We start from the raw sequence: 25,000 nt of genomic DNA, 5'->3' as shown, positions 1-25,000 counted from the left end.
CTCAATGCACAGGAAATCCCACTCAGCCACTTCCTGTCTAACAGATGCTAAAATATACCGTAAACACACACTGACCAGAAGCAAAACGCCCACAGGTCATTCTGAGCAAACCGCCTGTGACGTACAGCATTAAACACTGATCTGCAGGAGGATCAGCACTGTGCGATTCAACAGCAACCATTAGCAGGACACTATGAGGCACAGTGTAGGATTTAAAGCAAACTTCGCTTATCAACACACATAAAACGTGTATATACACCTATTAATTACTCGCATTTACACCTGTATACTATTGGATGTTCAGTACAATATACTCTATATGAAAATTGCGTATATACAGTACATATAAACACATACCCTCGCATTTACAGTGCATCCGGAAAGTGTTGATAGCGCTTAACTTTCATTTGTTTATGTTACAGCCTTATTCCAAAATGGATTAAATTGATTGATTTCCTCAACATTCTACACACAATCCCCCATAATGACAATGTGAAAAAGAGTTTTGGAAATTGTTGCAAATTTATTTTAAAAAATAAAGCTGATAAATCACATGTACAGCAGTATTCAGTCTTTGCCGTGAAGCTTTAAATTGAGCTCAGGTCCATTCTGTTTCCACTGATCATTCTTGAGCTTCGTTGGAGTTCACCTGTGGTCAAATCAGTTGATTGGACTTGATTTGAAAAGGCATACACCTGTCTATCCCAGGGTTGACAGTGCATGTCAAAGCACAATCCAAGCATGAAGACAAAGGAATTGTATGTAGACCTCGAGGAAGGTTACAGAAACATTTCTGCTGCTCTGAAAGTTCCAGTGAGCACAGTGGCCTCCATCATCCGTAAGTGGAAGATGTTTGAACCACCAGGACTCTTCCTAAGGCTGGCCGGCCATCTAAGCTGAGTGATCAGGGCAGAAGGGCTTTAGTCAGGGAGGTGATAAACAATCCTAGGGTCACTCTGTCTGAGCTCCAGCATTCTTCTGTGGAGAGAGGAGAACCTTACAGAAGGACAACCATCTGTGCAGCAATCCACCAATCAGGCCTGTATGGTAGAGTGGCTAGACTGAAGCCACTCCCCGCCAGGAGTTTGCCAAAAGGCATCTGAAGGACTCTCAGACCATAAGAAACTAAATTCTCTGCTCTGATGAGACTAAAATTGAACTCTTTGGAGTGAATGCCAGGCGTTACGTTTGGAGAAAAGCAGGCAGCGCTCATCACCAGGCTAATACCATCCCTACAGTGAGGCATGGTGGTGGCAGCATCATGCTGTGGGGATGTTTTTCAGCAGCAGGAACTGGAAGACTAGTCAGGATAGAGGGAAAGATAAATGCAGCAATGTACAGAGACATCCTGAATGAAAACCTGCTTCAGAGTGCTCTTGACCTCAGACTGGGGCGATGTTTCATCTTCCAGCAGGACAATGACCCAAAGCACACCGCTAAAATATCAATGGAGTGTCTTCACAACAACACGGAGAATGTCCTTGAGTGGCCCAGCCAGAGCCCAGATCTAAATCCTATTGAACATCTCTGGAGAGATCTGAAAATGGCTGTACACCGTCGCTTCCCATCTAACCTGACAGAGCTTGAGAAGTACTGCAAAGAGGAATGAGCAAAAATTCCCAAAGACAGGTGTGCCAAGCTTGTGGCATCATATTCAAAAAGACTTGAGGCTGTAATACCTGCCAAAGGTGCATCAACAAAGTATTGAGCAAAGGCTGTGAAAACTGATGTACATCTGATTTTTCAGGGTTTTTAGTTTTAATAAATTTGCAATTCAAAAACTCGTTTACCACATTGTCAATATGGGGTATTGTGTGTAGAATGTTGAGGAAATAAATTAATTGAATCCATTTTGGAATAAGGCTGTAATATTAAAAAATGTGGAAAAATTGAAGCGCTATCAATACTTTCAGGATGCACTGTATACTATTGGATGTTCAGTACGATATACTCTATATGAAATTTGCGTATATACATGTAAACTTGGTGCATGCATACACCCACATACCCTTGCTTATATATTTAAACTCGATCCTTGCATATATATGCATAACCTCACACGCACATACTGTACATGTAAACTTGCTGCATGCAAGCACACCTGTACACACTCGCATACAGCATGCATATGAACATGATCTATGCATATATATCTATAGGTGCATATGCATATGTCAAGTTATATGTACATAATAGGAATGCTCAAAATGTTAACCGAAAGGGTGCTTTTGTAACCGATTAATGTTATCAGTTAAATGATTAATAAATATTATTTTATATATTTTTAAAGTTTGGCTGCATAAGGGGCCGATCACAGCGAACACGCTCTTTGCGTTGAGAAGGGGATTATTTGAAGGGATTACTAACGGCAAAGAGCATAGAATCACCAAGAGGCGACACTCTAGTGCGATTTGGGAAACCGCCACTAGATGGCGCGGCGGCCATTTTGGAATGAAAATTCCAAGAGAACAACAGCAAGTTATAAGACTGTAAAATAAACTGTTAAAAGTGCTGATGATTGTGATCGTAAGTGTTGTGTTGTTGTCTTTCAGGTTGTATCTCAGCTTTAATGCGCTTTTTAAATAAATAAATAAAAACAAAGCAGCTGCTTGCCATCGAGACAGCAATAAGATCCAATGGACGGTCGATCGCTTTCACTCCAAAATGGCGGAATCGCGTGGCTGTGCTGGGCCTCTTGGTCATTCTAAGCTCTTTGCTAATGGCGAAATGATTCTAAGCTCTTTGCTGTTTTGCGCGCTGCTTATGCACCCTGCGTGCCTCGCATTTTGCCGTTGCGTGAAAAGCACTCTAAGTCAGTCGTGTCTGTTTCATTCTTCAACCACATGAAAGCAGCGCCGGGGTTTCTGTTGAGGTGCCTGCAGTGTTTGTGTTGTTAAGACCACGGAGAACTTTTAATGATGGAGGAGAGACTTGTGATCGCTGTTTCAAGTTTTCCAGGGCTGTATGACTTTACAAATCTTGAATATCACAATGCCATTACACATATTACAATTATAACAACATGGACAGCAACACTCGCGCACAATAGACCAGCTGCTTCAGTCATTTCCTAGTGAAATAAAAGGCTCACTGCGCTTCTTTTTTTCTTGTCAACATAAAAGGCAGTGCGGTGCGCCTCACGTTTTTTGGAACTGAAAAGCGCGATCGGTGTGATCGGCCACTAAATGTGCAACAAATATTTGTTAACTTGTGGGACAGTAACACGTGCAACCACATGTGCCTACAGACGTATTGTGTCAAAGAAGCAGACTGAAAGAAGAATACTTCTGGTCACAGTTTGACACAGATGAGTTGACACAACTAGCGCTGATGCTGATGGCCTCTGTGCTGTCAGGAGCCGCATCATAAACTCAACAAACAGGCTATTGATGATGTACTATACAACTAACAAAACAACCATTTTTTCCATTGGGAAAATTACAGTTATTAATAGTCCTTATATAATCTCAATTTTTTAAATAGCCTACATAATCTACGAATCAAACAAATCCAAAGATTTACTTGATTTCTGCCTAATGATAACTCTGCACTAAACTGAGGCTTTCATTTTACAGCTATTAAAACATGTCTGCAAATCAATGCAATATCATATGTAAACAACAGAATTGCTATACGCTATAGCAGTGGTTCTCAAACTGGGGGTCGCGACCCCTGGGGGGGTCGCAGAATAATTTCAAGGGGTCATGAGAGTGATTTAAAAATTGTGTCATTTTCAGTGATTATAATAAATATTTTTCCGTATTACAAGTAAAAGCTAATATTTTCAGATTTTTTAAAAGACATTACTGATTCATAAAGTATTTAGGACACTTTCAGGCAGAATGCATCTTTGTACTTGGAACGCAGCGCTCAGGAACAGTTTAAAACTGTTGTCATGTCAACTTGCCGCAGTAAACAAAGCCTTCAACGGCTTTCCCCGCCTTCGCGCTCTTCTTATTGGCCCACTGCTCTAAGAACTGAACACGAATGATTGGTTAAAATCAGCTGTCAGTCACTCAGTCAACGCCTTCTGCCTTCAGATGACAGGAGCTACAACCGCAAAAATGTAAAGCGCTGAAGATGAGAATGAAAACAACACTGACAGATTTTGTCTTAGAAACACCTAAAGCTACAAATAATGGCACATCTGATTACTGATCATGTGGTGAATGTTAATCCACCATCTACACTTATTGAAGAGTGGATAAAAGACTTCCATTGGCTTCAAGTCCGCTCTGAAAATAACTAAAGCATTCACTGTAAAGTCTGTGGGACGGAATTTTCAGGTAACTGTTTGCCACATCTACACATTTTAAGCATGAGAGGTTCTGTTTAATTCTTTATTTAATCACCAGATGCTGTCAGCCGTACAAGTGGCAGCTATATGCAAAATTTAACACTACATACACCATCGCAAAAGGGCTTGCACTGACTAAGATTAAACTAATATTGCAGCTCATGAAAAGACCGCTATTGCTATTAAAATGACGTATGCAAATAATAAGGTATATGACAAAAGCATCTGTGCAATATCAGACACTATCTGTGAGAACACAGCACAGTTATCGTATTAACAGATTCATTCATGAATTCATGTCAAGCAGTGTTTGCAGGGCCGGTGAGCGGTCCGTCTGTGTATCTTTTGGTCTCTCCATTATCTTATAAAAATGTATTTTCTTGTGATAACGGGACTTCATTGAGACATATTTTCCTCACGCATGCATATATATTTATTTGCTTGTTAGTTTTGATTAGTGTTGATTTCAAATACAATAAATCTGTTTATAAAACTTGTAGTAACTTAGCGATAAATGCTGGTGCGCCTACATTTTTAAAGTTAGGAGCACCAGTACTACCAAGCTGAAATGTTCATTTCGAGCCCTGTAATGTATAGTAAATATAGTTAAAACATTGTGAACAGCTTAAAAAAAGCTATTTTTATTGTTTGTATATGCTTTGGTAGTGGGGGGTCGCGAGTTCTTGACGATCTTACATTGGGGGTTGCTGGTTTAAAAGTTTGAGAACCACTGCGCTATAGCAGCCTATTCTTTACTAAGAGTCAACATAAGAGCCTTAAGGTTCTATCATTGTCTTTCATCAAACGCAGCGCGCGCACACATGAACCGGGAGTGAGACGGAGGAAATAAGTCATCATGACATAATCTATAACTAATGACTTCTATTAAAATGTTGAAGGAGTTTTGTGATATAATAATAACAGTGGAGCATTAATTAAATGCTTATTTTCCATTGAGCGATCGATTTAGGGTAGCCTGATATTTTTATTGATGGAAGAAATAAACATGATTGGAATAATCAGCATATGCCGGTTTTTAAGAGGATTCAGTCAGTGTTTTCGTTTTGTAATCTAAATTTGTCATTTAAATGAAAAATATCAATGGCAGGCCTATTTATTTTATTCTTTTTATTTAGTTTATATTTTTTTCTGTGCAGTTTGAAACACTGCAGGTGTATGAAGATGCTCTGTTATGCTGCTGTTCGCATGTTAAAACAAATCAGTATTTTAAAATGCAATATTATGTGCAAAATGCACATAAAATAGACATGTCAATTAATTTATATCATTAAATAATATTTTAATAATAATCTGTTAACGGTCATTATTGGGTTAATGAGCGGTGGTTGTCAGTTGGTAAAATTAACCAAAATGAGCATCCCTGGTACATAATAGTTTAAATAACTCATTTCTAATAACTGATTTATTTTATCTTTGCCATGATGACAGCACATGTTATTTGACTAGATATTCTTCAAGACACTAGTATTCAGCTTAAAGTGACATTTAAAGGCTTAACTAGGTTAATTAGGGTAAAGTTAGGGTAATTAGGCAAGTCATTGTATAACAGTGGGTTGTTCTGGAGACAATCCAAAACAAATATTTCTTAAAGAGGCTAATAATATTGAGCTTAAAATTGGTTTAAAAACATTAAAAACCGCTTTTATTCTAGCCGAAATAAAACAAATAAGACTTTTTCCGGAAGAAAAAATATTAAAGGAAATACTGTGAAAAATTCCTGAATCTGTTCAACATCATTTGGCTAATATCTGAAGAAAAACATTCAAAGGAGAGCAAATAATTCTGACTTCAACTGTATGTATTTTAATAGCATTTACTGATCACAGCTAATATGTGTAATGAGTGGTGTTTCTGTAAATCAGGTCACGAGTGTGTGCGTTTGTCAGTGTGTGTGTACCTGGACTCCAGCAGGAATGTCGTAGACGATGCGGATGGTTTTGATATCAGAGTGTCCCGGGAGGGAATGAGGAATAATGTGGTACTCCATTTTCCCTGGTGGCTGTGTGCCTGTTTTTTCCCCATAGATGGCCTTACAGGTGGGACACTGCAGACTGCCATCCTGAAATAACGAACACACACACACACACACACACACACACACACACACACACACACACACACACACACACACACACACACACACACACACACACACACACATATACACATATACACACACACACACACACACACACACACACACACACACACACACACACACACTTCAGTACAATCACAGAGAGCTCTTCAGTACTTAATATGTTGAGATTTAGCTTTATAAAGATAAGAAAAACTATGTTGCAATTTTTGGTATCCTCATAGTTGCATTTTTTTACCCATCATTAGTTTATATTTATGTGACATGAAACATTTCAAACAGTATGAACACCGATTTTAACATTTAGATTATACTAGTTAAAAAGTGTAATCTAGAACAGGGGTTCCCAAACTTTTCAGCCCGCGACCCCCAAAATAACAATGCCAGTGACTCGCGACCCCGATATCCTCTGAGGTGGCTATAAATACAGAAATCTTGCATGCAATGGCGCACACACACCAATAGACCCAAGTCTATTCTTCGTTACATTTTTTTAAATGTATGTCAGTGCTGTAAATATGCCAGAAAGTTTAACCTGGTATTATAATATCTGCTGCATCTGACGCTATTGCTGTGTCTTTAATATAATGTAATTACCTCAGGGCTTGCAATCCAATAGAACTAGTAACTATAAGCTACTATAGTAACTATATAGTAAATAGTAACTATAAACAACTTTTTTTTCATTAGGTTATGGATAAAATATGGTAATACTTATGGTTTAATAAAAATAAATAGATTTTTGGAAATCACCAGGCGACCCCGCTTCATTCTCCAGCGACCCCTCGGGGGGTCCCGACCCCCACTTTGAGAACCACTGATCTAGAAGATTATAGTATTGTCTACACAATTTGTCAAACTAATCCAAATGCGATCCAAAAGTAGTCAGATTACACTACCATAAAAATATAATCTAAGAGATTATACTATCAACAATAAATGTTACCATGTAATTTGTAATCAGTAATAAAGTAATCCAAATGCAATCCAAAAGTAGTCAGATTACACTACCATAAAAGCATAATCTAAGAGATTATACTGCTGACTATAAAATTTCTCAAGCTAATCGAAATGTAATCCAAAAGTAGTCAGATTCTATTACTGACTACAAAATGTGTTACATAATTTGTAACTATTAATAAAGTAATCCAAAAGTAATTCAAATGTAATACAAAAGTAGTCAGATTACACTACCATAAAAGCATAATCTAAGAGATTATACTACTAACTATAAAATTTGTCAAACTAATTCAAATGTAATCCAAAAGTAGTCAGATTATGCTACCATAAAAGTGTAATCTAGGAGATTGTAGTGCTGACTACACAATTTGTCAAAGTAATCTAATTGTAATCCAAAAGCTCCCATAAAATCGTAATCTAAGTGATTATACTACTAACAACAATTGTTGTCATGTAATTTCAAATTAATTAATTTGTAATCAGCAATAAAGTAATCCAAATGTACTTCAAATATAGTCAGATTACATTACAATAAAAGTGTAATCTAAGAGATTACACTGCTGAGTACAAATTGTCACATAATTTGTAATCATTACTAAAAAAAGTAATGAAATTGTAATCCAAAAGTAGAAAGATGCACTACCATAAAAGTGTAATCTACGAGATTATACTACTGACTCAATATTTTGTTGTGTAATTTGTAGTCAGTAATAAAGTAATCTAAATGTAATTCAAAAGTAGCCAGATTACACTACCATAAAAGCGTAACCTAAGAGATTATACTACTGACTACAAATTCTGTGAAGTAATTTGTAATCAGTAATAAAAAAATCCATATATAATCTCAAAGTAGTCAGATTACGTTACCATAAAAGCGTAATATAAGCGATTCTATTACTGACTTCAAAATTTGTCAAACTAATTCAAATGTAATCCAAAAGTAGTCAGATTATGAATACCATAAAAGTGTAATATAAGAGATTATACTACTGACTACATGTCATGTAATTTGTAATTATTAATAAGGTAATCAAGATGTAGATCAAATGTAATCCAAAAATAGTCAGATTGCGCAACCATAAAAGCGTTATCTGAGTGATTATACTACTGAGTACAAATTGTCATGTAATTTGTAATTATTAATAAAGTAATCAAGATGTAATTTAAATGTAATCCAAAAGTAGTCAAATTATGATACCATAAAAGTGTAATATAAGAGATTATACTACTGACTACACATTTTGTCATGTAATTTGTAATTATTAATAAACTAATCAAGATGTAATTCAAATGTAATTCAAAAATAGTCCAATTGCGCTACCATAAAAGCGTAATCTAAGAGATCATACTACTGAGTACAAATTGTCATGTAATTTGTAATCATTACTAAAAAAAGTAATCCAAATGTAATCCAAAAGTAGAAAGTTGCACTACCATAAAAGCGTAATCTACGAGATTATACTACTGACTACACATTTTGTTGTGTAACTTGTAATCAGTAATAATCCAAATGTAATTTCAAAGTAGTCAGATTACGCTACCTTAAAAAGCACAATCTAAGAGATTATACTACTGACTGCAAAATTTGTCACATAATTTGTAATAATAATAAAGTAATCCAAATGTAATCCAAAAGTAGTCAGATTACGCTACCATAAAAGCAAAATCTAAGAGATAGATTACTACAGACAAGTTTTGTCATGTAATTTGTTATGAGTAATATAGTAATCTCAATTTAGTCCAAAAGAAATCTGATTACGCTACTATAAAAGCATAATATAAGAGATTATACTACTGACTATAAAGTTTGTCAAAGTAATCTAAATGTAATCCAAAAGTAGTCAGATTATGCCATCATAAAAAGCATAATCTAAGAGATTACACAATTTACTAGGCAGGGGACGATAACCGTTTTCAAAGTATACCGCCGTTTGGAAAAGTCAAGGTTTTAAAACCGCCTTTCTGTAATATCATTCCTAAGGTATGTGTAAGATTTTTTATTTAGATTTTTTTGTTTGTGTTTTAGGACAACAGTTTCTCCAGCAGAAAAAAATATCTAAAGATGCCAATTTAAATTGTAAAGAAATCTGAGTTTTTAAAACAAATGAAGACAGAAGAAGTGAACGATCCATTTGAATTATTTAGTCAGACGTGTGTACTGCTCCAAAATATCATAAATCTATCAAAAAATCAATATATTGTTTTCAAATGGGAAACAAGTTTGTTTTTACCCAGGCATTTAAAAAGAATTTATTTTAGAGCAGTGAGCACAATACCGTGATACTGTGAAACCGTAATATTTATATCCAAGGTTTTCATATCGTCAGAATCTTATACCGGCTCATGCCTACTACTGACTACACATTTTGTCACATAATTTGTAATCAGCAATAAAGTAATCTAAATGTAATCCAAATGTAATCAGATTACAGTACCATAAAAGCGTAATCTAAAACATTATATAACTGACTACACATTTTGTCATGTAATTTGTAATCAGTAATAAAGTAATCGAAATGTAATCCAAAAGTAGTAAGATTGCGCTAACATAAAAGCGTAATCTAAGAGATTATACTACTGACTACAAATAGTCATGTAATTTGTAATCATTACTAAAAAAAGTAATCCAAATGTAATCCAAAAGTAGAAAGTTGCACTACCATAAAAGCGTAATTCACGAGATTATACTACTGACTACACATTTTGTTGTATAATTTGTAATCAGTAATAATCCAAATGTAATTTCAAAATAGTCAGATTACGCTACCTTAAAAAGCGCAATCTAAGAGATTATATTACTGACTGCAAAATTTGTCATGTAATTTGTAATCAGTAATAAAGTAATCCAAAAGTAGTCAGATTACAGTACCATAAAAGCGTAATCTAAGAGATTATACTACTGTCAACAAATTGTCATGTAGTTTGCAATCTTTAGTAAAAAGTAATCCAAATGTAATGCAAAAGTAGTCAGATTACACTACCATAAAAGCATCATATAAAGGATTATACTACCGACAACAAGATTTGTCATGTAATTTGTAATCAGCAACAATCTACCCAGCTCTGGTTACTCTGATGGTATATCTGACTTTCCTGCCGTTATTATACATGGCCACAAGGCACAAATTACTACAAATTATGTAATGTAATTTGTAATCAACAGTAAAGTAATCCAAATGTAATGCAAAAGTAGTCAGATTACACTACCATAAAAGCATAATATAAAAGATTATACTACCGACAACAAGATTTGTCATGTAATTTGTAATCAGCAACAATATACCCAGCTCTGGGTACTCTGATGGTATATCTGATCTTCCTGCCGTTATTATACATGGCCACAAGGCACAAATTACTACAATTTATGTAATGTAATTTGTAATCAACAGTAAAGTAATCCAAATGTAATCCAAAAGTAGTAGGATTACACTACCGTAAAAGTGTAATCTAATACAGTATACTACTGACAACAGATTTTGTCATGTAATTTGTAATCAATAATATGTAATCTTTCCAGTTCTGGTTACTACATACACAAACAAAGGAAAATAATTATTTTAAATACATGAAAGCTGTCCTGATGGTATTCTGACCTTGTTGCCGTTGTTATACATGGCCACGAGGCACAGAAGGTGGTACAAGTGTCCGCATTTTCCCAGTTTGCCCACCAGCTCAGGCTTGATGCTCTTGCAACTCAGAACTCCCTCATATCCAGATGCAGAGCTCAGTCTCTCCATGCAGATGGTGCAGTCCTGATGGAGAAACACACACACCTACACGTTCATAAAGTCCATCAGTGGACGACGGAAAACACACATCAGCCTCATCTGTGCAATAATCACCTCTTCTGGAGCATACTTGATCTTCTCTGTATAGCGGCGGACCACATCCTCCGGGCTTTTACCTGGAAATACACACAAAAACTAACAGCTGTAGTGTTTAAACTTGATATTTATGCATTCTTAGTTGCATATTTGCATGTTCTCCCTGTGTTGGCGTGGGTTCCGTCTGGGTGCTCCGGTTTCCCCCACAGTAAAAACACATGCGTTATAGATGAATTGATGAACTACATTGGCTGTAGTATATGAGTGTGTGTGTGTGTGTGTGTGACTGAGTGTGTATGGGTGTTTCCCAATACTGGGTTGCGGATAGAAGGGTAAAACATATGCTGGAAGAGTTGGCGGTTCATTCTGCTGTGGTGACCCCTGATAAATAAGGGACCAAGTCGAAGGAAAACGAATGAATGAATGAGTTGTATATATGCTTTATTCTTTATACTTAGTTGACTTGCATGTTAACAAAATAAAAGTCCATATTTGTAATTGAACACTTTCTAAAACGTAGTTAAGAAGGTCGCTGGTTCGAGCCTCGGCTGGGTCAGTTGGCGTTTCTGTGTGGAGTTTGCATGTTCTCCCAGCGTTCGCGTGGGTTTCCTCCAGGTGCTCCTGTTTCCCCCACTATCCGAAGACATGTGGTACAGCTGAAATGGGTAGGCTAAATTGTCCGTAGTGTGTGTGTGTGTGAATGAGTGTGTATGTGTTTCCCAGTGATGGGTTGCAGCTGGAAAAGCATCTGCTGCAAAAAACAAATGCTGGATGAGTTGGCGGTTCATTCCGCTGTGGTGATATTAATCCCCAAATTAATAAAGGGACTAAGCCGACAAGAAAATGAATGAATAAATGAATAAAACGTAGTTCAAAATGCTGAAGACAGCTTAATGAGCAATTTAACATCATGTTCAAATAAAATAAAATAAAATTCAGTTCAATTGTATACAATAGTAAACAGTATCTAAAGGTATTTACCAAGATGTAAGTAAAATAAAATGAATTACAGTTATAAAGTATTTATTTTTTTAATAATTTATACTTCTTTTTACAGTTAAGCTAATTAATTGCATATTAAAATCAAAATAAAATGTTATATACACGTTTGTAATCAATTAAACTGTTTACAGTTAGAATTATTTGCCATCCTGTGAATGTTTTTCCTTCTTCATATATTTTATAAATACATATAAATGATGTTTAACAGATTCAGGAATTTTTTACAGTATGTCTGATAATATTTGTTCTTCTGGAGAAAGTCTTATTTGTTTTATTTCGGCTAGAATAAAATTTTAATTTTAATTTTAATTTAAATTTTTTTAAAGCCATTTTGAGGTCAAAATTATTAGCCCCCTTAAGCTATATTAGTTTTGGATTGTCTCCAGAACAAACCACTTGCCTAATTACCCTGACTTTAACCTAATTAACCTAGTTAAGCCTGTAAATGTCACTTTAAGCTGAATACTAGTCTCTTGAAAAATATCTAGTCTAATAGTATGTGCTGTCATCATGGCAAAGAGAAAAGACATCAGTTATTAGAGATGAGTTATTAAAACTATTATGATTAGAAATGTGTTAAAGAAATCTGCTCTCCGTTAAACAGAAATGATATACAGAGGGACTGACTTCAACTGTACTTGACTGTTAATGCAGTATACATATGTGTACATATATTTTACAGTCAAAGGGCCCTATCATACTCCTGCGCAATAAGGCTCAAAATGTGTTTGGCGTGATTTGTTGCTGTTTTCAGACCAGCGCAAGAGTAATTTTCATGTTTTGCCCCACGTTGGTTAAATAGCAAATCCATTGTGCACCACTTTGTGGACTCATGGGTGTGCTGGTGTATAAATGAGGTGTGTTCAGGTGCATTGTTGCCATTTTGAGGAACTGAATAATTTTGAAGCAAATCTTTGCACTTAACAAAGGAAATTAAATATGTAAAGAGTAAAGAGGCTGCATGGAGGAGGCTCGTTCTTTATCCTCGCGCTGCAGATGCTCTGTTTAACTGTTTTCTCACTAGTGTTCAGTTTTTACACTTATAAAGTCCGCCATGTAAATAGCAAATGTGACATGGAGCGACGCAACTGACTCTTAAAGGGAATGAGAGTTGAAATTCTGATTGGTTTAATGCAGGTTATGCTCAAAACACACCCAGAACTCATTAAGAGAATAAGCTCAACCCTGTTAGACCATGCGCCGGGCGCAGAGCGTATTTCTCCATCCGTAAAATAGCAAAAGTGGATTCAGACACGCCCTTAATGCTTTTGCACCATGTGCTTTAGACTTTGCACTTAGATCATTAAAAGAGAGCATTGTATTATTGTATTTCATTGAATGCTGATATATATAAACAGACAGAAGCAGTTGTTCATTAGTCTTCAGATGACTCTGGAAAACCATAAAAGACAAATCCAGAGCTCTTAAATCTATTGCATAACCACTTTTACAGCTACAATCATAAATCCTTTTCACCCTATAAAGGACACAAAGGAGAAGATCTCAGTGTCAAATATAATCTAAAATAACAAACAGCTCTTTGACCTTTCCCATCTGATGCCTTCAGTACACCATCGACTCTTGAGTTTAGCATTGAAGCGTCTCTGTAAACAGATCTACTGTTGTCATAATGTGTTTGTGTAAGCTCCAGATGCTCCTTTCACAAACTCTACTCTGCTCAGGTCAGCAGAAAAGAGACACAAAAATCAATGACAGATAGTAGCTGTGTATTCATCCAAAGATGTGAATTAGACGTATGCATTTGCGCCATTTCCATCCAATCAACCAAAGAGAACCTCACTTCCTGATCATAAACTTCAATCATTCATTAATATTCCTTTGGCTTAGTCTCTATTTCAGAGGTCGCCACATCGGAATGAACTGCCAACTATTTCAGCACGTTTTACACAGAGGATGCCCTTCCAGCCATAACCCAGTACTGGGAAACACCCATACACATTTTTCAGCACGTTTTACACAGAGGATGCCTTTCCAGCCATAACCCAGTACTGGGAAACACCCATACACACTCATACACTACAGCTAGTTTAGTTCATCAATTCCCCTATGGCGCATGTGTTTTGACTGTGGGGGAAACCAGAGCACCAGAAGGGAACCCATCCCAACATGGGGAGAGCATGCAAACTGTAATGTAAAATGTAATGTTGCTAGAGAGAGAGTGTTAAGTGTTTCCTCACCTTTGCGAAGGTGTTTCTTCTTAGTTTTGCGTCGGATGCTGTTGATTCCCGGCACCGGCTTCAGGTCGCTCTTGCTGACCGGCGGAGGATGAAGGATGGGTTTCGGAGCTCGAGTCAAACACACTGGAAGACCGGCGGCGCACAGCAGGATACCCGTCATTCCTGAAAACACACCAAAACACACACACATTTATAATCATGCATGCAGAAGACTCATCCTCATGGAGCAATTAACAAAATACAACAAAAGACAAAACAAAAGACAAAATAAAGTAAAACAAAACAAAACAAAACAAAAATAAAAAAACAACAAAACAAAACAAAAAACAAAACAGAAAACACTAAATATAACGAAACAAAAACTTACAAAACACAACAAATAACAAAACAAAGGGCAAAACAAAACTAGCTAAACAAAACACTAAATAAAACAAAACAAAAATAAACAAAACAACAGAACAAAAGAAAAAACTAAACAAAAAACTAAATAAAACAAAACACTAAATAAAACCAAATAAATATGAACAAAACAAAACACAAAAAAGACAAAACCAAACAAAAAATTAAAACAAAACACTAAATAAAACCAAAGGAAAATTAACAAAACAACAGAACAAAAGAAAAAACAAAACAAACAAAAAATTAAACAAAACACTAAATAAAACCAAAGGAAAATGAACGAAACAAAACACAAAAAAGACAAAACTAAACAAAAAAACTAAATAAAACAAAACAAAAATAAACAAAACAACAGAACAAAAGAAAAAACTAAACAATAAAACTAAATAAAACAAAACACTAAATAAAATCTAATAAAAATGAACAAAACAAAACACAAAAAAGACAAAACAAAAAAAATGTATAAAATAAAACACTAAATAAAAGCAAACCCAAACAAAAATTTACAAAACAAAACACAACAAAAGAAAAAACAAAACAAAAAAACTAAATAAAACAAAAGAAAAATGAACAAAACAAAACACAAAAAAGACAAAACAAAAAAATGTACAAAATAAAACACTAAATAAAAGCAAACCCAAAACAAAAGAAAAAAAAAGAAAAAACAAAACAAAAAAAATAAATAAAACAAAACACTAAATAAAACAAAAGAAAAATGAACAAAGCAAAACACAAAAAAGACAAAACAAAAAAATGTACAAAATAAAACACTAAATAAAAGCAAACCCAAACAAAAATTTACAAAAAAACCACAACAAATAGCAAAACAAAGGGCAAAACAAAACTAGCTAAACAAAACACTAAATAAAACCAAACAAAAATGAACAAAACACAACAAAAGACAAAACAAAACACTAAATAAAGCAAAACAAAAATAAACAAAACAACAGAACAAAAGAAAAACTAAACAAAAAACTAAATAAAACAAAACACTAAATGAAATCAAATAAAAACTAACAAAACAAAACACAAAAAAGACAAAACAAAAAAATGTATAAAATAAAACACTAAATAAAAGCAAACCCAAACAAAAATGAACAAAACAAAACACAACAGAACTCAAACCAAAATAAAAAACCAAAATAAAACAAAAATTAACAAAACAAAATGAAAGAAAAAACTAAACAAAAAAATAAACAAAACACTAAATAAACCCAAACTAAAATAAACAAAACACAAAGACAAAACAAAACACTAATTAAAAACAAACAAAAATGAACAAAACAAAACACAACAAACAACAAAACTAAATAAAACAAAGCAAAAATTACAAAACAAAAACAAAACAAAAAACTAAATAAAACCAAACTAAAATAAACAAAACACAAAGACAAAGCAAAACACTAATTAAAAACAAACAAAAATGAACAAAACAAAACACAACAAACAACAAAACAAAACGAAAAACTAAATAAAACCAAACAAAAATTAACAAAACAAAATGCAACAAAAGATGAAACAATACAAAAAAAATCTACAAAATAAAACGCAACAAATGACGAAACGAAACAAAAACCGAAAAACAAAACAAAATACTAAATAAAATAAAACAAAAAAATAACAAAACACACAACAAAAGACAAAACTAAAAACTAAAATTAACAAAACAAAAAATCTAAATAAAACAGAGAATAAATTCATAAAACAAAACAAAAAACAAGGCAAAACAAAATGAACACAATAAAAGAATGAGAAACTAATAAATGAATACTAAATGATTAAATACTACACATTATCCTCATGAACAACATGTGAGGGTCACTGAAGAGTTCACTCCCGATCTAATCCTTTTATAGCTTAAATTCTGATGTTGGTCTCACTTTAACTGTGATGACAATTAGGATTTAAATATTTATTGCACAGATTGAGCAACAACTTAATGCCAAAAGAAAAATCCCTGTGTAAGAAGATCATGAAAAAGTAAGAAAACAACAAAAAATTAAAAAATAAGATGAGGTTAAAAATAAATAAAAGCCCTTATGTGATGCGAAATTCTGTCATCATTAAATGTTAATTACTTGCGAGTCATAGAAATATATATTGATATTTCTTAATTTATTCTTGATTTGTATTTTCTTTTGTTGAACTCATTTAATGGTATGAAAATATATAAACAAAACAAAACAAAAGCGATGTAATTAAAATAAACTCATTTCAAACTGAAAACAAGTAGATTTTACTGCACTGGAAGAGTATTTAGCTTGTTTAAAGGAAAAACTTTGACTTTTTATGTCTGAAAATATAGATTTGATTTACATATCTAGAAAACGCTTCTAGATTTAAACATATTTAGATATTTGGGCTAGACACAAGATGTTTCAATTAGTAAAGTTAGTTCAACTAGTGAAGTTTTTTCCTCGCTGCTGTCGCCACTGGCTTGCATGGTTCGGGATCTTTAGAGCTGCGCATCGTTGGATTTGCTCTTCAGTGTTTGGACTCTCAGTAGAGATTATTAAAACACACTGAACTAAACTGAACTGAACTTAAACACTACAAACTGAACTACACTGTTCCTATTCACTATGATCTTCTATGTGAAGCTGCTTTGACACAATCTACATTGTAAAAGCGCTATACAAATAAAGGTGAATTGAATTAAATGTTTCGCAGTGTATTTGCAGTTTTCGGTAAAACTTTAGTGGCTCAGGCTCATTCTGTAAACGTAGTCCCACGTGGACGTTTCTAGAGACAGCGAAATACCTCCCAGGAGGTACATATTTTTGCAGTTTTTGTTTTCGCAAATCCACAAGAGGCTGCTGCGTGCGCTTTTTCCTATCTCAAATTTCTCTCACAAGTGGCGTTCGACTCCGCTGTTCTCACATAAACCCACCAGAGGCCGCTGTCGACCGAGCGTCTGTCTGACTGGCTGAATAACTGGATGACTGACTTGACTGGCCAACCAACTGACAGACCCACCGTCCTACTTCCCTAAACCCAACCAATTTTATCGATTGACCCGCCCACCCACTTACTTCCCTAAAACCCAACCAACGATTTACAAAAGCCGTCCAGAAAAAGAAAAGCCCTCGTCTGATTTTTACCACGTTTTCAGATTTTACCACATTTTCACCCTGTTATTCACTCGTTCATTTTATTTTTTGGATTCTGTTTTGTCTTATCTGATTTCTGGACTGGCTTTTCCCTGGGCTTGAACCCTGTCGTCGTCGTGGTCATCTCCTCTCTGCTTCTCAAGTCTGCTGGCGTACACGACGAGCTAACTGGACAAACTGGTTGCAGCAGGAAAGCCCTCCAGATGGGGTAAGCGGTCAGCCGGTAAGCGCGAAAAGGAACGGCGTAGCACCGCCCTGTAGCGTTTTAAAAAAATGAAATGCAGCCATACGTACCCCCGGCTACATAATTCGCGGTCTCCAGAAACATCCGCAGGACTACGTTTTCAGAATGAGCCTGGGTTGTTAGTTTAGGTCACACCTCATGCTGTCAACTACTGGCTTAATACCTGCCTATAATTAAGATATGAACTGTTCATTAGTAGTTATAAAATATGATCTCATTCTGCATCTCTAATCCTACCCAAAACCTAAACCCAACTTCAACCTTACTAACTATTAACAAGCAGATAATTAGTAGTTTATTAAGCTAGTAGTGTTTGTTAATACCGGGAAGTGTGACCTAAAGTGTTAGAGTTTTCCAGAGCCGTACCTGCTAATGCAGGATGAACAGGTCCAGGACCAGTGAGATTCTTCACAGGCAGAGCAGGAACCCTGAAATCAACACAGACGTCAGTACATTTACAAACATTTACAACTCAAACACTGATGAATGAAGACAAATGAACACAATCCATCTAAAGAAACGCAGTAAAACTCAAACAAACCCCTTCAGTCCAATGTAGAAGTGGCAGAATCAATAATAAAGCCCTGCTGAGCATCAGATCACATGCAGACACAAGTGCAGGATCATCTTAATCACATCAGCATCATTACCAGGAACACAACTCATTAACGGAGAACACACAACCAGCTTTCATCCCTGAGGACTGAAGATCCTCCTGTTCTCATAACCTCAGTCTCACATGTATGAGTGTTCAGGTCAGCAGATTACTATACACATTATTAATAATAATAATAATTCATTACATTTAGACAGCACGTTTCTGGGCACTCAAAGCGCTTTACACATTGTGGGGGGGGGGTGGGGGGGGGGGGATCTCCTCATCCAGCACCAGTGTGCAGCATCCTCCTGGATGAGGCAATGGCAGCCATATTGCACCAGACCACACACCACACACCAGCTGATTGGTGGAAAGGACACAGAGGAATGAAGCCAATTATGATATGGTGATGGTTAGGAGGCCATGATGGACAGAGGCCAGTGGGCAAATTTGGCCAAATTTGGGATTTTTAACAACCACAGAAAGTCAGGGCCTCTGTTTAATGTCTTATCCAAAAGACGGCACTCACTGAGCAGTACAGAGTCCCCATCAATATACTGGGGCATTAGGACCAACTTTGATTAAGATGTGTCATTATTCATTCATTCATTAGTCCCTTTATTAATCCGGGGTCGCCACAGTGGAATGAACCGCCAACTTATCCAGCAACTCCACACAGAAACGCCAACCGAGGCTCGAACCAGCAACCTTCTTGCTGTGAGGGGAACATGCTACCCACTGCGCCACCGTGCAGCCCGGATATCAATATTTATATTCAATAATATTTTAAAAAAATTATATTTTATATTAATTACTAAAATATTATTAGAAACATTTGTTTTCCTTGCCAGAAACAAAGCAGATTTTATGATGAAAGATTTTTGACCCTAAAAAGCATAACAAAACAAAACAAAGGATAACAACGAAAAACTAAATCAAAAATAAATAAATAAACAAATATATATATATATATAAACAAAACACAAAATAACAATAATTAAAAACTAAATAAAACAAAACAAATTTTATAATACAAAACATAAATACAATAAGAGAATAATAAATTAATACTACACAATTAAACATTACAAAAGTATATATATATATATATATATATATATATATATATATATATATATATATATATATATATATATATATATATATATAAGAAAATTTTAAATATAATGAAATTTATTTTATTTAAAAAGGACAAATAATGTGACACATTATCTAAAAATGATCTAAAAAGCAAGAAGCGACCTTTCTACGTGCTACCCACTACGCCACCATGCAGCCCGGATATCAATAAAAATAATCAATAATATATTAAAAATAGATATATTGTATTACTTGCTTATATTAATATTTAATTATTAATAAATATCACAAAATTAAATAATTTTACATAAAAGAAAATTTTTAATATAATGAAATTAATTTTATTATGTAAAATTATTTAATTTTGTAATATTTATTAATAATTAAATATTAATATGAGCAATTAATACAATATATCTATTTTTAATATATTATTGATTATTTTTATTGATATCCGGGCTGCATGGTGGCGTAGTGGGTAGCACGTTCGCCTAACAGCAAGAATGTCGCTTCTTGCTTTTTAGATAATCTTTAGATAATGTGTCACATTATTTGTCCATTTTAAATAAAATAAATTTCATTATATTTAAAATTTTCTTTTAAAAAAGGACAAATAACGACACATTATCTAAAGATTCAAACGTTGAATATAAAATTAAATGTTTTTAAATATCTATGTTTTATATTTGAATTATACAATATAATAAAAACACCTCAAATCCTCAATCTCACATATATGACTTGGTGTGTGAGCATTTGTTAAAATGACAGAATATGAAAAAAATTCATGAAGACTAATTCAATTACAACTTAATAATAAAAAAGGCGACGCAGTGGCGCAGTAGGTTGTAGGTCCCTGGGTCGCTGGTTTGAGCTTCGGCTCAGTTGGCGTGTCTGTGTGGAGTTTGCATGTTCTCCCTGCGTTCTTGTGGGTTTCCTCCGGGTGCTCCGGTTTCCCCCACAGTCCAAAGACATGTAGTACAGGTGAATTGGGTAGACTAAATTGTCCATAGTGTATGTGTGTGAATGAGTGTGTGTGGATGTTTCCCAGACATGTGTTGTGGCTGGAAGGGCATCCGCTGCGTAAAAACGTGCTAGATAAGTTGGCGGTTCGTTCCGCTGTGGCGACCCCGGATTAATAAAGGGACTAAGCCGATAAGAAAATGAATGAATGAATGAATAATAAAAAAATAAACAGGAAAATAATCCAATGACATATTTAAGATAGAAGAAATATATATAATGATAAAATAATAATAAATAAAATAAAAATAAATAAAATAAAACAATAAGTAAACACCTTTGACCAGATTAAAGTTATATTTACTAGCATGCTAAACTAAAACAATGTCTATAGACCTGCCCACGGAGTTAAGCTACTGTATTCTTGAATGGATAAAACATCTAGTATCAATAACTCATCATTATTTCTACAATGTACATTGTCTCAAAGCATAGATGCAGTTCCAGCAAATTGAAAATGCTTCAGTCCAGTATTTCACAGCTCATACGGATCAGAAAACCATTATATTTGTATAAACCAAAATCTATTATCTCTCTGCTCTGGTTATTCTGGTTTTCTTTGCAACATCCTACCGTGTGTCATCCAGTGAGTCTTCATCATCCGACTCCATTTCTCCTGCTCACAAATACACAAAAACACACTCGCCAGACGCTTCCTCTTCTCAACTAACAGGAAGTCAGACAGGAAGTCAGTGACAGGCGCTGATGATGAACACAGAAACCGTGTTTACATGCGTTTGCTGAGGTAATCCGAGTTAAAAATGCCATATACTCCATTAATTCAATAAGTTCAAATGTCCGCTGATATCTACATAGTAGGTACGTGGCTTAGGAAAGGTAAAAAAAATTCTCCAGAAATGCTGTTATGTGCTCATTTATGAGCCTAGAAATTAGCCCTTCAGAAGTGGGTTTACATACTAACCTGCACATTATTCAGACACAAGATGGCGCCAAACAGCCAAAAACACAAAGCTGACAGAAACTAAAACAGCTGATGGAGTATACACTAACCTGATCATTATTCAAACACAAGATGGCGCCAAACAGTCAAAAACGCAAAGCTGACAGAAACTAAAACAGCCGATGGAGTATACACTAACCTGTGCATTATTCAGACACAAGATGGCGCCAAACAGTGAAAAACACAAAGCTGACAGAAACTAAAACAGCTGATGGAGTATACACTAACCTGCTCATTATTCAGACACTAGATGGCGCCAAACAGTAAAAAACACAAAGCTGACAGAAACTAAAACAGCTGATGGAGTATACACTAACCTGCGCATTATTCAGACACAAGATGGCGCCAAACAGTAAAAAACACAAAGCTGACAGAAACTAAAACAGCTGATGGAGTATACACTAACCTGAGCATTATTCAGACACAAGATGGCGCTAAACAGCCAAAAACGCAAAGCTGACAGAAACTAAAACAGCTGATGGAGTATACACTAACCTGAGCATTATTCAGACACAAGATGGCGCTAAACAGTCAAAAACGCAAAGCTGACAGAAACTAAAACAGCTGATGGAGTATACACTAACCTGCGCATTATTCAGACACAAGATGGCGCCAAACAGTCAAAAACACAAAGCTGACAGTAACTAAAACAGCTGATGGAGTATACACTAACCTGCACATTATTCAGACACAAGATGGCGCTAAACAGCCAAAAACGCAAAGCTGACAGTAACTAAAACAGCTGATGGAGTATACACTAACCTGCACATTATTCAGACACAAGATGGCGCCAAACAGTCAAAAACACAAAGCTGACAGTAACTAAAACAGCTGATGGAGTATACACTAACCTGAGCATTATTCAGACACAAGATGGCGCCAAACAGCCAAAAACACAAAGCTGACAGAAACTAAAACAGCTGATGGAGTATACACTAACCTGCACATTATTCAGACACAAGATGGCGCCAAACAGTCAAAAACGCAAAGCTGACAGAAACTAAAACAGCCGATGGAGTATACACTAACCTGTGCATTATTCAGACACAAGATGGCGCCAAACAGTGAAAAACACAAAGCTGACAGAAACTAAAACAGCCGATGGAGTATACACTAACCTGCTCATTATTCAGACACTAGATGGCGCCAAACAGTAAAAAACACAAAGCTGACAGAAACTAAAACAGCTGATGGAGTATACACTAACCTGCGCATTATTCAGACACAAGATGGCGCCAAACAGTCAAAAACACAAAGCTGACAGAAACTAAAACAGCTGATGGAGTATACACTAACCTGCACATTATTCAGACACAAGATGGCGCTAAACAGCCAAAAACACAAAGCTGACAGTAACTAAAACAGCTGATGGAGTATACACTAACCTGCACATTATTCAGACACAAGATGGCGCTAAACAGCCAAAAACGCAAAGCTGACAGAAACTAAAACAGCTGATGGAGTATACACTAACCTGCACATTATTCAGACACAAGATGGCGCCAAACAGTCAAAAACACAAAGCTGACAGTAACTAAAACAGCTGATGGAGTATACACTAACCTGAGCATTATTCAGACACAAGATGGCGCCAAACAGCCAAAAACACAAAGCTGACAGAAACTAAAACAGCTGATGGAGTATACACTAACCTGCACATTATTCAGACACAAGATGGCGCTAAACAGCCAAAAACACAAAGCTGACAGAAACTAAAACAGCTGATGGAGTATAAACTAACCTGCGCATTATTCAGACACAAGATGGCGCCAAACAGTCAAAAACACAAAGCTGACAGAAACTAAAACAGCTGATGGAGTATAAACTAACCTGCGCATTATTCAGACACAAGATGGCGCCAAACAGTCAAAAACACAAAGCTGACAGAAACTAAAACAGCTGATGGAGTATACACTAACCTGCGCATTATTCAGTCACAAGATGGTCAAAAACAGTAGCGTGACAAAAAAAAAACACATACAAATGAATGTGGATATGAGTATATGAATGTGAACATATTTACTGATAGTCTGATGGATGAAGATCCAGGATGAGACTGTGTTATTTAGTGGTTGTTATCTGAGAATAACATCCCTTTGAATGTCATGACTGACCAATCAAAACAGAGTATTCCTAACAGCCGTGTAGTAAACCGAGTTGAACACTGACAAATCTGCCTTCAGAACCCGACTGTATCACATCCCTCAGCGATTATCACAGAGATAGATCTGAATTACAGCAGATAACTCTATGAATCATACAGAAGTCTATATGCATAATTGAAAGGATCTCCTTACAGCATTAAATTATAAATTATGAAAGTAATTCTGCACAAAGAAAGCATAGATTATGATGGATAATGTTTGACATGTACATTTGATTCATGTCATTATTAAATAGAAAAGCAAAACTTCACAGAATTCAATAATCCTGTTTAACAAGCTTATGAGTCACTATGATTCAGCGGCCACTTTATTAGGTACACCTGTCTAACTGCTCGTTAACGCAAGTTTCTAATCAGCCAATCAGCATGGCAGCAACTCAATGCATTTAGGCATGTAGACATGGACAAGATGATCTGCTGCAGTTCAAATCGAGCATCAGAATAGGGAAGAAAGGGGATTTGAGTGACTTTGAACGTGGCATGGTTGTTGCTGCCAGACGGGCTGCTCTGAGTATTTCAGAAACTGCTGATCTACTGGGATTTTGACGCACAACAATCTCTATGGTTTACAGAAAATGGTCTAAAAAAGAGGAAATATCCAGTGAGCGGCAGTTCTGTGGACGCAAATGCCTTGTTGATGCCAGAGGTCAGAGGAGAAATAAGCACTCGTTACACCGAGGTCTGCAGAAGAGCATCTCTGAACACACAACACGTCCAACCTTGAGGCGGATGGGCTACAGCAGCAGAAGACCACACCGGGTGCCGCTCCTGTCAGCTAAGAACAGGAAACTGAGGCTACAATTCACACAGGCTCACCAAAACTGGACAATAGAAGATTGGAGAAACGTTGCCTGGTCTGACGAGTCTCCATTTCTGCTGACACATTCGGATGCTCGGCTCAGAATTCGGCATCAACAACATGAAAGCATGGATCCATCCTGCCTTGTATCAACGGTTCAGGCTGGTGGTGGTGTAATGGTGTGGGGGATATTTTCTTGGC

The 25,000-nt window shown here is 35.6% G+C and overlaps 1 protein-coding gene across 1 annotated transcript in view; it reads right to left on the bottom strand.

The window, feature by feature from the left end:
* The window catches only part of dtx1 (deltex 1, E3 ubiquitin ligase), a 73,574-nt gene that overhangs the window by 6,349 nt on the left and 42,225 nt on the right, over positions 1 to 25,000 (bottom strand). The window contains exons 3-7 of the mRNA XM_056464183.1: positions 18,520 to 18,581; positions 14,401 to 14,562; positions 11,219 to 11,280; positions 10,970 to 11,128; positions 6,216 to 6,377 (exon numbers count right to left, since the gene is read on the bottom strand). Of these exons, the coding sequence (XP_056320158.1) occupies positions 6,216 to 6,377; positions 10,970 to 11,128; positions 11,219 to 11,280; positions 14,401 to 14,562; positions 18,520 to 18,581 (607 nt within the window). The remainder of the gene's footprint in view (positions 1 to 6,215; positions 6,378 to 10,969; positions 11,129 to 11,218; positions 11,281 to 14,400; positions 14,563 to 18,519; positions 18,582 to 25,000) is intronic.

This window comes from Danio aesculapii, chromosome 8, assembly GCF_903798145.1.
Source record: "Danio aesculapii chromosome 8, fDanAes4.1, whole genome shotgun sequence".
NCBI classification, from domain to species: domain Eukaryota; kingdom Metazoa; phylum Chordata; class Actinopteri; order Cypriniformes; family Danionidae; genus Danio; species Danio aesculapii.
This window is presented reverse-complemented; position numbering and strand designations above follow the sequence as displayed.